This window comes from Buteo buteo, chromosome 4 (assembly GCF_964188355.1).
Source record: "Buteo buteo chromosome 4, bButBut1.hap1.1, whole genome shotgun sequence".
Classification (NCBI taxonomy): domain Eukaryota; kingdom Metazoa; phylum Chordata; class Aves; order Accipitriformes; family Accipitridae; genus Buteo; species Buteo buteo.
In genome coordinates this window covers 2,650,126-2,664,108 of record NC_134174.1, presented here as the reverse complement: position 1 = coordinate 2,664,108, position 13,983 = coordinate 2,650,126, and the positions used below count along the sequence as shown (strand labels likewise).

Genomic DNA, 13,983 nt, shown 5'->3' with positions numbered 1-13,983 from the left:
GAGGCAAGTGTTGATGCCCAACAAATCCATAAGTCATTACATGGAGACTGGTGGTCAGCCAGACATGGGGAACTTAATGGAGCTGGGTTAAAAAGAGAAGCTTGTGGATAGGGTCTAAGAACTCCTTACAGAAGGGGTGGGGAAAAAACCCGCCATAATTAAGCACGAGAGAGTCAGGATGTGAGTGTTGTTTTTTATGCCTCTTACACACTTCAGGTCTTCTATGGTTCCAAATGATAGTAAGGCTTAAAGATTTTAATTTCAACCAGCCAACATGCAGCCTGCAGCCGTTCATCTGAATGAGATGAGGAGAGACAGGCTGAGGATTTGGAAGATAACTGAGGATGACTGGATGCATGACTTCAAATGGGAGATTTGTCTTACCCATAAGATGGAAGGCAGCATTGGTAAATCACATTTAGGCTTCCTAAGCCCAAGGTTTGGTGCATCTACAGTAACGATGAAAAAAATTATATTCTTCCTATATGTATTGTCACTGCCAGAAAATTCTCCATTTGAACAAGTCCTTATGCAAAAGTATAGACATGCTTTGCTGAGAAGGCTATGGAATATGTTCAGGCTCCTGGAAGGTGAATGCAGGCTCTGGGGCTCAAGCTGCACATAACTCAGTAACCGTGTTAAGGTGTAACTAGATTAGAAAGCCGTTCTGCCACCTTGCAATTTACTGTTTCCCAGGGAATTAGATCAATTAACAAAACAAGCCATGATAAAAGATTATTCCATGGGATCAATTATGGGGGCTCTGTTCCTTTTTCTGACATTCATTGTTCTGGCCAGGTCGAATCAGGTCACCAACTCCATGAAAAAACTGCCTGGTTCAGTCTCACCTCTCTATATTATTATGGATTGCACAACTGCAAAACCAGCATTCCCTTAGTAAGGATAAGTAAAATAAAGGGGGGAAAATAAGCCCCAATAATCTGGTTTTTTAGTGGTTTACAGAAGGAGAATAGCTCATCTTCTTTCACAGTGTTTTACCTGCATGGTGAAGAGAAACACCTCACACTTCTGCTCTGAATTCCTTCAGGGCTTGCATTATCATAGGTTCTATGGCTTTGACATTGGAAAAGCAGCAGTACTTTTCCACTTAGCTTAATCTTAGTTACTGTTTTTTCTGTGGCAGCAGTACACAGTGCAACTTGGGAAATGTCAGGAGGCAAAAAACAATAAGAAGGCATTTGAATCATATCTCTGCCTTGATTCCCAGCATTAAGCCAGGCAACAACTTCACCTGCCCCATGGGTTGCTTACTTCTTATTCACAAGCTGAGACAGAAAGAATTGATGGCAGCTATGTGCTGGGAAGAGATACTGATTGTTGTCAAGCAGGAAATCCAAAAAAACCAACCTAAACCACCTTTAGTGCAGACTTATATAATGGTAAATAGGAATAACAACATCATCCAGATGAGCAACTAACCATAGGGACAAATCTTGATGTTTCAGCACACTGTTATTCAGTTCTTATTCAGGCAGATTGGTAAAGCCTGATAAAGCTTCATAAGAAAGACAGAATTAAGTCTATTGCAAGAAGTAGGGGCCTGGGACCTGATTCTTTGACCGTAGACCAATTTCAGTGTAATGGCAGCTGATGTCAGGGTGACAAGCTCCATAAGAAGACGTAATATATTTTATTAAACTGACTGACATATGCCAACTGAATTATGCTCGCTATATACAGGCAAAATTGCTCCTACAGTCTTAGATGGAAACTCTGGCCTTCACTCTGCTCCCATTTACACTGATGCAAGTCAAAGGTAATTTCATTATAACTAATGTAAACGCATTACAGACAAGGCAATTACACCTGTAAGATATTGGTGTGAGCTGAACCCTTTTCTCTGACATTTCTACTAATGTTTGAAATGAAATAATGAAGTAAAATGTGGTATTTTTTAAAATGTTAAACCTGTGGATGAGAGACCTGTGTGTACAAAAGCACTGAGCATTGGTAAATCTGTTAGATTTAGGAATTCACAAATGTCACTTAGAAAATACCAGCAGATAAATTATGGAAAGGGATTGCAGGTAAAACTATCTCAGGAAAGGGGGAAAGCAATCCCCTAGTATCATGCCAGTCATATGGGGAAAGGAGTTCTTTTGCCACTGGAGTTTGTAAAGGCTTCCCAAAGGGAGGAAGCCATATTTGCAAAAGAACTGTGCTGTCTGTGCCTGTTTAGGCTTCTTTTTGGCAGAGCTCTCTGCCACTGCGGTGGTCCCTTGGGCAATTGGCCCAGTGGATGAGAAACGGCAGAGTACGTGCTCGCCTCCGCACTGAGCCCTTTCCTTTTCTTACGAAGGGAGGATGGGGAGGAGGAGTGAAACCATCTGTGCTTCCCAGTCCCTTCTGGTTTGGGGGGATCCTTTATTGAGCCCCTCTAATATTTACAGACAAGTTGTGACAGTGATTAATGAATCATCAAGAAAATTGTTTGGACTTTATTTGGTTTGAGTAGTCAAGGAACCATAAGTTTTACTAGATATACCTCATAGTATTAAATCACTATATGAAAGAAATGTGAAAAGGAAAATTACGTTTCTGTCCCCTGATTTCTAATTCATCAGTTTTCAGGTTGAGATCCTTTCTTGCAAGCTGTGTGAGGAGAAAATGCTGTTCTTGTGACCCTTCATCCTCATCATACCATATATTATTAATGAAGAAAGACCTCAGCATTCAAGTTCTGCATAAGCCTGCACTATGTTGATTTTTTTCTTTTGTTTAAAGAAAACATAAATTGACACCTATAGCTCTGCTTGGGTTGGGAGTGAAGGGAAAGGGCTTGTAAATGAAGCAAGGCAGTGGTTCAGCAATTAGAGCCCAGGATTGAAAGTCAGCAAGGTTACAGTTGTGGGGGAGATTTGCTGTTGTTTGTCCTGATGAAGTTCTTCCTAAATGAGGTGATTATTGTAGCTGTCAGGAATGAAAAGGTAGGACACATTGATTTCATCCCCACTGCAATCTCCAGGACGCGCCAGTACCGAGCAGTCAATATGAATTGCCAATTAACAAAAAACCAATATTGGCAAGTCGGCAGTTTGAGAAAAAACTCCCTCCAGCCAGTGCATAAAACTCCTGCCATTCAAATCACCATCCTCGAGCAAAGGCATTAGCAAACCTGCCCAGAAAATCAACAAAGATGAGCTTTTTTGGTGTAGCTGAATAGCAAATAGCAAAGCTGAGAGCCTGCCTGCACAGGGGAAATGTAGCAGAACAGCTATACGGGAACACACTTCAAGTGCACACCCTATCTAGAGATAAAAATCACTTTACTTTGGAGTAATTATTCTGTTATGAAAACACATTAGTTATTCAGGAATAAAGTATCTTTTATTTCAGAATTACAGTGCCCATGCTCTTATTCTGCCATTCTGCTAATGATAATAGATACAGCCGTTGATTATAATAAATAGAGATTCTTCCACAATAGCTACTGTGGAAATCTTCCCCTTGTAAAAGAGCCCTAGGAATACCATGCTTCCAATTACCTTGGATTTCAAATACAGTTCATATAAATGGATACTGTTGACATATCTACAGATTTCAGCAATTTTCATGCAATTAAAATTGTTAATCTGCAGTTTGGGGCTGAAGAAACAACTCCAGATTAGCAACCAGGAATAGTGTCTTTGACACTCTGGAGCGAACCTGGTCTAGAAAACACCCAGCAGCTATTAGTACCTGACTATTACTGCACTTGCTAAGGAATCCCTGCCTTTGCAATAACAAACTTGGGTCTTGCGTGGTGCTTTTAACAAGCTCTCAAAGGACTTGAATGGAGAGCTATCATTATTCCTCATCTGCAAATGGGGAAAGCGAGGCAGCTGCTGTAAGATGATTTGTTTGATGGTGCCCAGCAAGCCAGTGAAAAAGAACCTTTTGCTTTCTAACCCTGAACATGGCCTTTCCTTTCCTAAAGCAGATGATCCTACGGCAAGAGATGGAGCGCATCGATGGTAAAGCAAGGTCTATGGGCAAGACATGGGCTGGCCTTCAGTGAGCATTGGATGTTGGAGATCTGCCACTTCCCAGCCAGTTTGTGAACTGACTCCCATTTGTCGTCTCCAGCTGTGCAAAAACCACAATTCAAAAGCAAAACGCCGACTAGCTCAGGTTTACTTTCAGAACTGACTTCAAAGATCACTCGGGCTGTTTCAGCTTGAGTCACCTCACTGCCTTCCCAGTGAAACCTGGGGAAAACTGTTTTTAAAAACATCGTAACTTGAAGACATTAAATTAAGTGACGCCTCAGCAACCCCTTGCAGATGTACTTGCAATCAGAATCCGCTCGAGCCTATGGCACGCAGCTAACATTTAGCATTAGCTAGTTCGGAGGACACGTTACTCTAAGTAGCTAGTGCGTTTTGTTCGTTTTAAACCCTATATATGTTTAAACCCTTCGCCGTCGAGTCTGGCGAAGGCCCGGGAGCTTGTGAGGCGCCGTGAGGCGGCAGGCCCAGGCGGCCTTGGTCCCTCGCCCTCCCACCCCGTTTCCTTGCAGCTTCCAAAGCGAAGGAAGATTTCTGGGCACAGCCCTCTTTGCAGATGTATCTCGTCTGGTCCCTAATTTCTTATTCAGTTAACCTATTTGAAGCGCCTTTCGATGTGGGGGGTGTTGCGCCGTCGAGGGCGCGCTTCCGTCGACTCCAGGCTGACAAAGCAGAGGCCGGAAGCGCCGCCATAAAAACTACAACTCCCAGAAGGCTCCGCGGCGCCGCCGCACGCTGCACGGCGGCTGGACGCCGCGCGCCCCGCCTCCCTCGCCTTCTATTGGGTGACAGGCCCGCAGCTGCCCGCCTCCTGTCTTCTGATTGGCTGCGCCGCGCCAGCACGGGTGGCTGCCCTGTGTTTGAGGAGGAGGAGGTGGGGGGGTGCAAGATGGCGGCGGGCGAGGCGGCGGGGCGCTACCGGAGCACCATGAGCAAGAGCAAGGACCCCTCGGGGCTGCTCATCTCTGTCATCAGGTAGGGGCGGCGCGGACACCCGCTCCGCAGCCTCCCGTCCCAGCCTGCAGGGCCGCCCTGAGTGCTGCGTGGGCCCCTGGGGGTGAGACCCAGGGACGTGTGTGGGCCCTGCCGTGCTGGGGGGGCTTTCCCGGGCCGGGCCTCCAGAGCCTGGGGTCTTCCCAGGGCCCTGACAGCGGTGGGGAGGCCTCAGTGCTGCAGCAGGCCTTCTCCTGAGGGGTGTCCTGCCGTCCTCCTCGCCTGCCCGGGTCCCCTCCCTCTGTTCCCCTTACTTTGCTTTATCCTGGGGTCAGAGGAGCAAGCCCTGCAGTTAGCCCTAGTTTAATGCCATGCAGGGAGGGTCAAGGCACCATCTTCTTACTGCTGTAGAGTCCACAGTTGAACTCCATCCACAAACACACAGCACCACTGAGTGAAATATGGCTGGTTGGAAAAGCTGTAGGACTAGGAAGTCCTGTGTGCAGACCCCATGCTGTTTTAGGATGGGATTATGAGAAAAGCGCTACTTCGCCTGAGTCAAACTGTCTTGCAGGGGATGGAAAGAAAGCAGTTGCATTTAGTCGTGTTTAGACTATTGATTTTTGTCTGCCCTTATTCCTGAACTCTCCTCTCTGCTGCTAGAGGATGATTCCGTGATATACTTGGAGCCAAGCACGGACCTGAATTCACTTCACTGGTTTCTCTCTGTGCCTTCTTCAACTGCTTGTAAATCTCTTCTATGCTGCTTGTAACGAGTGGGTTGGCAGCTTATTTCCCACACTGAAGCTTTTAAATGTTGGCCTTATGCATGCCCTTTAAAGCAGGTGTCATACTAGTATGATACTGTGAGTTATAATTAACTTTCAAACTTTGGTTCCTACTTAAATGTCTTTGCCAGAAACTATGGTCATTCTGTTACTTGGAGAAGTTATTGTAGCAATAGTTCTGTATCTAGGACATGTTATGATTTTAGAATCCTCTATGAATGATAATGTTTAGGACAAAATTCTGTTCTTTTTCATTACGCTGAAAACTGGTCTTTCAGATCTTGCAAAACTTGAGGTAGATGGTGGCTCTGAAAGAAGCAGCTGGTTTACAGAACTGCTTAGCCTTTCCAGGGTTGTGACTGCGGTCTATGAATTGTATCTTAATAGGTAATAAAGGATCACACTGAACAATGAATGAAAAGTGATGCTTAACAGAGGCTGTGTCGCCTGACTTTTCCATTTCAAGTATATGTGGTTCATTAGTTTTATAAGAAAAACTGTTACAAACCCAGATTTGTTTAGGTTGGAGTTACAAGTATACATGTATGCAGATGAAGAAAAGTGTACATAGGTATGACCTCATATAAACATGAGGTATGACAGTGGTAGTAGTGTATTTTGGCAACTTTTTATTTTGTGTATAAGAAACGTTGAATGGGAAAGGGGTGGCTAATACCCAAATATGTGACTATTAAAATGAGTGGTGTTCCTGCAGATTTTAAATCTAGGCCTACACCCGCTCGTGGGTGCAATAATTCATAAAATTGCATGGACCGTTTGCATAATAAATACATGATTAGTTGTGAAAACCTGAAAAAAATTGGGCCTCTCGCCTGGATCTTGAGTTTTTGCTGGGCACTTACACCTTATATTTGGGACAAGGATAAATAGCGTGGAATTAAACTGTGTTGTGCTTAGTGTTCCTTTATCAGCCTCAAATTTGAATAAGTTGGAGAGGCAGACGTGGTAAGTTGTAGCTAGACAACCCTAATTTAGAAAAAATACGGTAATTTATAGACAGTGGAAGAATAAATAATATACATGCATTGATTGCTGTAGCATTTCCTGTAGTAATCGTCTTTTTTTTTTCTCTCTCATGTTTCCTATAATTTCCAAGAGTATTTTAAGGGCCTCCTTTTGTATCTCTGTTTTAATAAATCTTAACTTGTTATTTCGTTTATAATATAAAATGAGAGTGAGCTCATGGTACTGTGTTCTCCAAATAAGAAATCATGTTTGTCTAATAATCTTTGGTTTACAGGCACTGATATCTTGGCTAGTTTAGGTCCACTGTTTAGACACAACATTGAGATTATCGATGTTACGAAATTAAAATTATTCAATAGAACAGCCTGATAACTAAACCTCCAGAATTTAATTAGAACTTGGTTTGGATGTAGGGATTCTTTGCAGAGCTTGAAGTGTCATGTGGAGCCAGACCATGAAAACCTGAAAGTAGAACTGATTGCAAAGGAAGGAAAAAGTGTTAATAATATTCATGTTTCTTAAGGTTAGCCAAGTACAAAAAGCAAATGCCGTGGAAAGGAATTTAAATCACTTTCTTCTGTATGTTGTTTTTGTGTAGTAGTTCATATAGGATGAGCTTGCCAAGCAACAGGTGAATTTTTTTTCTGTTTTGTATGCTCATAAAATAACATGGCAAACAAATTTAGACCTGGGTGGGTTAAATGTATCTTTCTTATAACTTTACTCAGCTTCAGAAAAATACTACAAATCTTAACAGTAGACTGTTGGTTTGAAATGTAGCAAAGTTTTCTTTTCTTGATAGCTTTACTTCCAAAACATTTATGTATAGAGTCTTCTGCCAATCCTTGTAGTTTTACACTTGCATTTCCCTGTTTATTTAGAAGGCTATTTATTTCTCTCTTGCTGCTGTGGGAGAGGCTCATAAAAGGAAACAGTGTATGAAAAGTAACAAAACTTTGACTACATTATTCTGCTGTAAACAAACAAAACCAGAGGAGCTTCTTCAAATATTATGGTATTTTACTTGGTTATAGCAAAGACGGTTACATCTTTCAAAAAGAAACATTGTTTAGGTCTGCAAAATCTATTTAGTGTGCTTGTCTATAAAATGCTTTGAAATGTGAAGCTGAAAGGCCTTTTATAAATATAAATTATTTTATTAATGAAGGGATAATTTTTGATATTTACTCAAGCTCAGTAGCTGTCTTGCAAGAGACTGAATAATTTACTTTCCTCTGATACTAGGATTCTTTTACTTATTTCACTGGACTTCCCGGGAGAAAAATTGTCTCACTTTCAGCGAGCGTATTTGGGGTCAAATCCTTGACAAAGTTTAACGTGTTATAGCAGCACTGAAATCAAGTAAGAAATAGTATTTTATGGGAGCTGGGGCTCTGGTCTAAAATCAGGGTGCTGCTGCTTCAGGAAGGTTAATTGCATCAGTAGCAGTATAGTTTTCATCACTGTTGTTCATCCCAGTCTCGGTATAGTTTGGAAGTTTTGGGTTGTCCCTAATCTCTACGGTGTTGCTTTTCAGCAGCTCTGAATGCGGAAAACTCTGAGATGAAGGAAGACCCACCAGGAAAGACCGTCCCACTTTTGTTGTCTTTTCTGTCCCTGTGAAGCGTCAGTTTTTCCTGTTGTGTTGGGGAACGTGTTTTTTCTTCGTGAGTTGTTTCCTGTAGGAGGATTCGTGTACTGATTGAATTCACCTTGGTTTTCCAGTTGTTGCCAAGAATAGGGAATAAAGGCAGTCTTAAGTACAGACTAACTTGGAAGAAGTTGTTTCCTGAGCAGAAGGAGACGTGCTGCTCAGTAGAGTACAAAACTGAAAATAAACGATGTGCAGTACTGACCCAGGACAGGACTGATCCATTTGGAAGAAGCCAGGAGCTACTAGGGGAGCTGAGTTACGAGGTAGTGTAGTCATACCCTTGGCAGTGCTGCTGAAGTTCTTGGGCATAGTTTCCCTCTTGTTTCTCCTAAAGGAGAGGTAGAGGGTTTGTTCATAATAATAAATCTTTTACAAGTAAGGAGTGTTTGGGAAGCTTAATGAATGTTTGCAAAGTCTGCTATTAAAATCCCCGCCTTTGTTGCGGCTCAAGGAAGCCTTCCTTCTTCTCCCTGTGCCTTTAGGGGATATGACAGTAAGTTCAGTTTGCCCTTGTCCTCGCATTGTTGAGAAGAAATGACCATTATTTGCTACAAGAAGACATAGCTCCTGGGATTGTGGCTTCTAGAGTAGGATATTGAATATCGGGGCTTTACAGCTTCTGTCCCCGTGCTTCTGCTGGATGGTCAAAAGTGCAGCACTTGCACTCATGCCTCAGCACACTCACTTTTAAAACATGTGCGAATTCCTTCACATATGAGAAAGATTCTTTAAGTTCCTTAAATAAAAGGTACTTTGTAAGGTCAAAATGTTGTCAGTGGAGACCAGGAGCTTTTGTTGTAGAAGTCTAATGTTGATCGCATGGGCCTTGGCAATGTCTTTTTAAAAAAATAGTGCAAAGAATGGAGAAAATTCTGCTCGTCTGCTGGAGGACAACTTGGGAAATATTTTTTTTTAACTTTCAGAGGACAAACACGTGTATGTATATTGATTTTTCTTAACCTTTTGTTTTGTTGCTAGCTGGTTGAAGCAGCTTTTGTACTCTGAAACAAGCAATGTGGCATTTAGCAAATGCTATTTTTTTGAGAGATCTTGTCAGATTTTTAATTGGTGAATGTGTCTGCCTTTTATTGTTAGGTGTTTTTCTTTCCAATTAAAGGTTGCTATTTTTTAAAACTGGCCTTTAATAGCTGCTTTAATTGGGAGAAAACAAACTTTAGCATTGACTCCATAAGACCTCATTGAAATCTTTGTGCTCAGCTTCCACACAGGCAAACACATATGACAGATGTCAAGGAGAACTAAAAGCGAGGCAAGATATAGTGCATTTCCTGCTTTCATGTCTGCAGAAGTTGAAATTACAGGCAAAAAATCTTGAACATATTTTTCACAAGTGGAATTCTTTTTCTTTTTAATGCTTTTTGGCCATTATTTTCATTACATTTACAGTGAACTTTGTTAAATGGGTTCTTACTAAAGGCCTGGCCATTGGTTTTTCTCTTTCTGTCTAAGGCAGTGGAACTGATATCCCTGTCTGTGATGTAGAGTGAGAAAGACGGATGTATAGCTGTTGCCCTTGTTGTTACATTTGGGAAATAGCTGCTACAAGAAATAAAGCCGAGTTACTCTGATCTGTATGTACTGTTGTAGTCTCTTAAAACCGCTTTTATTGTTAACGGTGTTTTCCAATGTTATAAAGGTAGTGGTTCTTCTACAAGACAAGTAGCTCAGAAATTCACTGAGAATAAATTGTATATGGCAGAGTATGGTTTTAAATGATAAATTTTCCTGAAATTATCATAGAATCACAGAATGGTTTGGGTTGGAGGGGACCTTAAAGATCACCTAGTTCCAACCCCCTGCCATGGGCAGGGACACCTTCCACTAGACCAGGTTGCTCCAAGCACCATCCAGCCTGGCCTTGAATGTTTCCAGGGATGGGGCATCGACCACTTCTCTGGGCAATCTGTTCCAGCACCTCTCCACCCTCATAATAAAAAAGTTCTTCCTTATGTCCAATCTAAATCTACCCTCTTCTAGTTTAAAACCATTATGCCTTGTCCTGACACTACAGGCCCTCTTAAAAATTCTCTCTCCATCTTTCTTATACGCCCCCTATATATATCAAAAGGCTGCTATAAGGTCTCCCTGGAGCCTTCTCTTCTCCAGGCTGAACAACCCCAACTCTCTCAGCCTGTACTCACAGGAGAGGTGCTCCAGCCCTCTGATCATCTTCATGGCCCTCCTCTGGACCTGCTCCAACAGGTCCATGGTCTTCTGATGTTGGGGGCCCCAGAGCTGAACACAGTACTCTTGAGGCACTTGTATAAAATGTATGCATATTTGGCAAGTGTTGGGTTTTTGCTTGATACAGATAGTTGGTTACATTTAATAGCAACAATAGGTGAGGGTGCATATGTGAATACACAACCACATGTGAAAGGACAATAGTGACCGTGCCTGGTTAAAAGCTTAAAGTACTTTATTTTTCGGCTCTTATTTTAGCTTTAGAGAATGCACTTGTTTAGCCTACCCTGACAAAATTAGGAAGTGGAAATAGTTAGTTTTGTTAATAAATGATTTTAAGTTCTGTAGTTTCAACAGCTCTTTATTCCAGTGCAGTATTGAAACCTTCAGGTTGATAATGAAATGTCCAAAGCTTCTTGCTAATTCATGCAGGGCTGCTGTTCTGTTGCGGTGTGATATCAAGGAAGGGTTCATAGCACAAGGAGGTCAATGGCTCCTTAAATACTCTTCATCTTTTAATCATCCAGGTGGCAGCTCTGAGTAGTGTTGTCTAGCCTCTGCTCTTGCAGAGTTGAAAATACTGATCCTTAGGACTTCAGTTTTCTCTTGGGAATGTGGTAACTCATGTAATAGCTGTGTTGGCTTTTTGGATCTAAAGTTAATTACAAAAAAAGGTAGGGAGTTGGTACCTGTGGTCTCCTGTACGTGGAGATAGTCCTGGACAGGTTCTCACACAGTGGCCTGGTAGCTGAGTTGCTCTGCTTGCGCCTGGCAGTGTAACTGGCATCTCGTGGGTCTGTCTGCTGTCTGCATCCCTTTTCCAAGATGGAAAATGGTGTACAGCTGGTGTCGTTAGGGTTTTGCTTGTGTGCGGCATTGTTTTTTCATCTTAATGTACTGCTGTTGGAGACATCTGAAGGAGTGGGACTTCTTCTGTTGAAGTCATCATCTTAAATGACTGCAGTCCAGTCTTTGTTTCAGAAATCAGCTGATTACTAGCTATGCTTGCATCGTTTGTATTGGTGTGGTGAAATTTGATTAAGGGTTGGTTAATTTAGGAAAATAAAGAATTCCCTGATGATATTTATTTAGATGGCTGTAGGCTGCTCAGCCTTTTCACTGCAGCTATCATGCATACATCTGCAAGTCCTCAATGATAAAAAGATCATCAACTTCTGTTGAAAATGCTCTAACCAACTGTGTAAGCAGCATGAAAGATTAATGGAATGTAAGTAGAGGAGGAAAATGTTTTATAATGCTCTGTTTACTTTGTATGTTTAACAGCATTTTGAAGAGACTTGGTTCTGCTGTTTCTTGTAGTGCAGGAGGGAGTTACTTTTTTGCACAATGTTGTCTGGAGACTGGGTACCTTGTATTCCCCTTGATGAGGGTGGAGTGTGCCGGCCTCAGGATTTAATTTTTTTTTTTTTACAGGGGAAGATCCTTCATAATTTTATAGTCAGTTTACAGCAATACCTCATTTCCCATGCCTATTGACTTGTACGGTGTAATTTTTTACTACCTTCTTTCCAGCACTTCATTGTCTTCATGAAGGGAGTGGTTTGTCTTCTGAACATTTTGATTCATTTCCTCAAATCCAGATTTTCACAGGAACAGTCAGCCAACCTATGAAAATAATGAGAAAACATTCAACGTGTTCCTATTGAGTTAACTTGCTAAATACCTTTTTGGATTTTTTTTTTTCTTCTGGCTGGCTTTGTTACATAAGGAACCAACTTTTACAGTGGTTTCAATGAGACTGCAGAGATTTCAAAACATGTATTATCAGATTATATGCTTTGAGGTTAAATAGTGCTGGAAGCTGTAGATCACCCCATTTGGGACTTGTCTTTAAGACAACAGTTTTCAATTATAAAATTCAAATAAGTCCATTTAGTTTAATGAATCTCTGGAAATTTGTAGAGCGTTGTAGACAGTGTGCTCCAGTACAGTTGTTCTTGTCCCAGGGTGCTGTAAAAAACTTTTTCATTGTGCTCTGTTGAAACGTAGCTGCTTATAAGGTCTTGCAGGGTGGAACAGCAGTCAAGAGGAACAATACTTGCTGAACTGCTCTAGACAGGCTCTTTTTCCAGAAAGGATTTTTTTTTTTTTTTTAACATCCATAAAAATAAGGCTTAGGGGGGGAAAAAACGAACAAACAAACCCTGATGTTCAGAAAGGATCAGATTTTATTGTTTCTTCTGCACTTTATTCTGATTTACTCAGGGGCTTAAATACTACTAAGGTGTCTCCAGTGAACACTTTCAAAATGCATGTTTGATCTTAGGTGTTGCTTGGTGTTTTCACTAGAAGGCCCGGTCCTTGAAATAATCAGGATCAGACCCATTGTGTAATGTTCTGTTTCCCACTACAGATTTTAGGGGAGGAAAAGGTAGTAACAAATTAGTGCATTTTATCGTATTCTTCATGCAGAGCACTTGCATGCATCTTCAATGCATCTGTGAAGTCAAAGCTTGATCCTCCCAACAACTTGCACTTCAAACTCACTGCTGCAATTCCTGTGATAATTTGCAGTTTGGCAGTGTCTGAGTAACTGCCTGGTTACGGTTGCTTCTGCTGGTCAGCTGGGATGTGGACAGATGCTCTTTCTCATCTCAGTTATTTTGTTCCCTTTCCCTCGCATCCTGACCTCTTATCTTTTATTCACCTGTTGTTGTTTCTTGTCTACTAGATTTCCTGCCACAAAGAGCTCGCGCCATCGGTCCACGTGTCTGGGCTGTCTCTCAATGGGGCGGCTGTGTGGTTGGCCTTTGGGTGTTAGTGCCCTATAAATGTCTGGTAATGATCACAACGTTTTAAACTGAAATGAGAAAGCAAATACTGTAATTGGTGTGTGGCCATGGTCATCAGCGAGAGGTGCCTTATGAAAAGTAACTAGATTCTAATGGGTTTCTTTTTACTCTGCTTTTTTTTTTTTCCCCCCCCTCCTTTTTAATACTGAAGTCTCCTTGGCATGCTGCAGCTATTTCCTGCAGAGAGGAGACTGGTCTTTCTAGACATCCACAGTGCTCTGCTTAAATGATTATTTGTTGCTTCTAGCAACTGCTTTCTTCGTTTAACTCCGCAAATCCTTTGTTGGTTGAAAATTGTCTCTGTTGGCTACGGTCATGCTTTGATTTTTTTTCTTTTTTTTTTTTTTTTTTCCTGTATCTTACACAGGCTTGTTGTATTCTGGTTTGTGTTTTAGGTCCTTGGTATGGTGTAAAATGGAGAATAAATAAATAAATAAACCCCCCTTCTTTAATTTTCCTTCCTGAAGGGTAATTCTGATAATTTTAGTGCTGTACTATTAACTTTATTGTCCGGAGTGATGCAAGTACATATGATACATTGTGAAATGTATTCAGGAGAGTTTTTATGGTATTGATATGTGGTACCTACCCCGCAC

The 13,983-nt window shown here is 41.6% G+C and overlaps 1 protein-coding gene across 1 annotated transcript in view; it reads left to right on the top strand.

The window, feature by feature from the left end:
* The first annotated feature begins 4,877 nt into the window (after window positions 1-4,877).
* Window positions 4,878-13,983, top strand: part of EXOC4 (exocyst complex component 4) — a 404,410-nt gene continuing 395,304 nt past the window's right edge. The window contains exon 1 of the mRNA XM_075024592.1: window positions 4,878-4,982. Coding sequence (XP_074880693.1) covers window positions 4,897-4,982 — 86 coding nt within the window. The 5' untranslated portion in view covers window positions 4,878-4,896. The remainder of the gene's footprint in view (window positions 4,983-13,983) is intronic.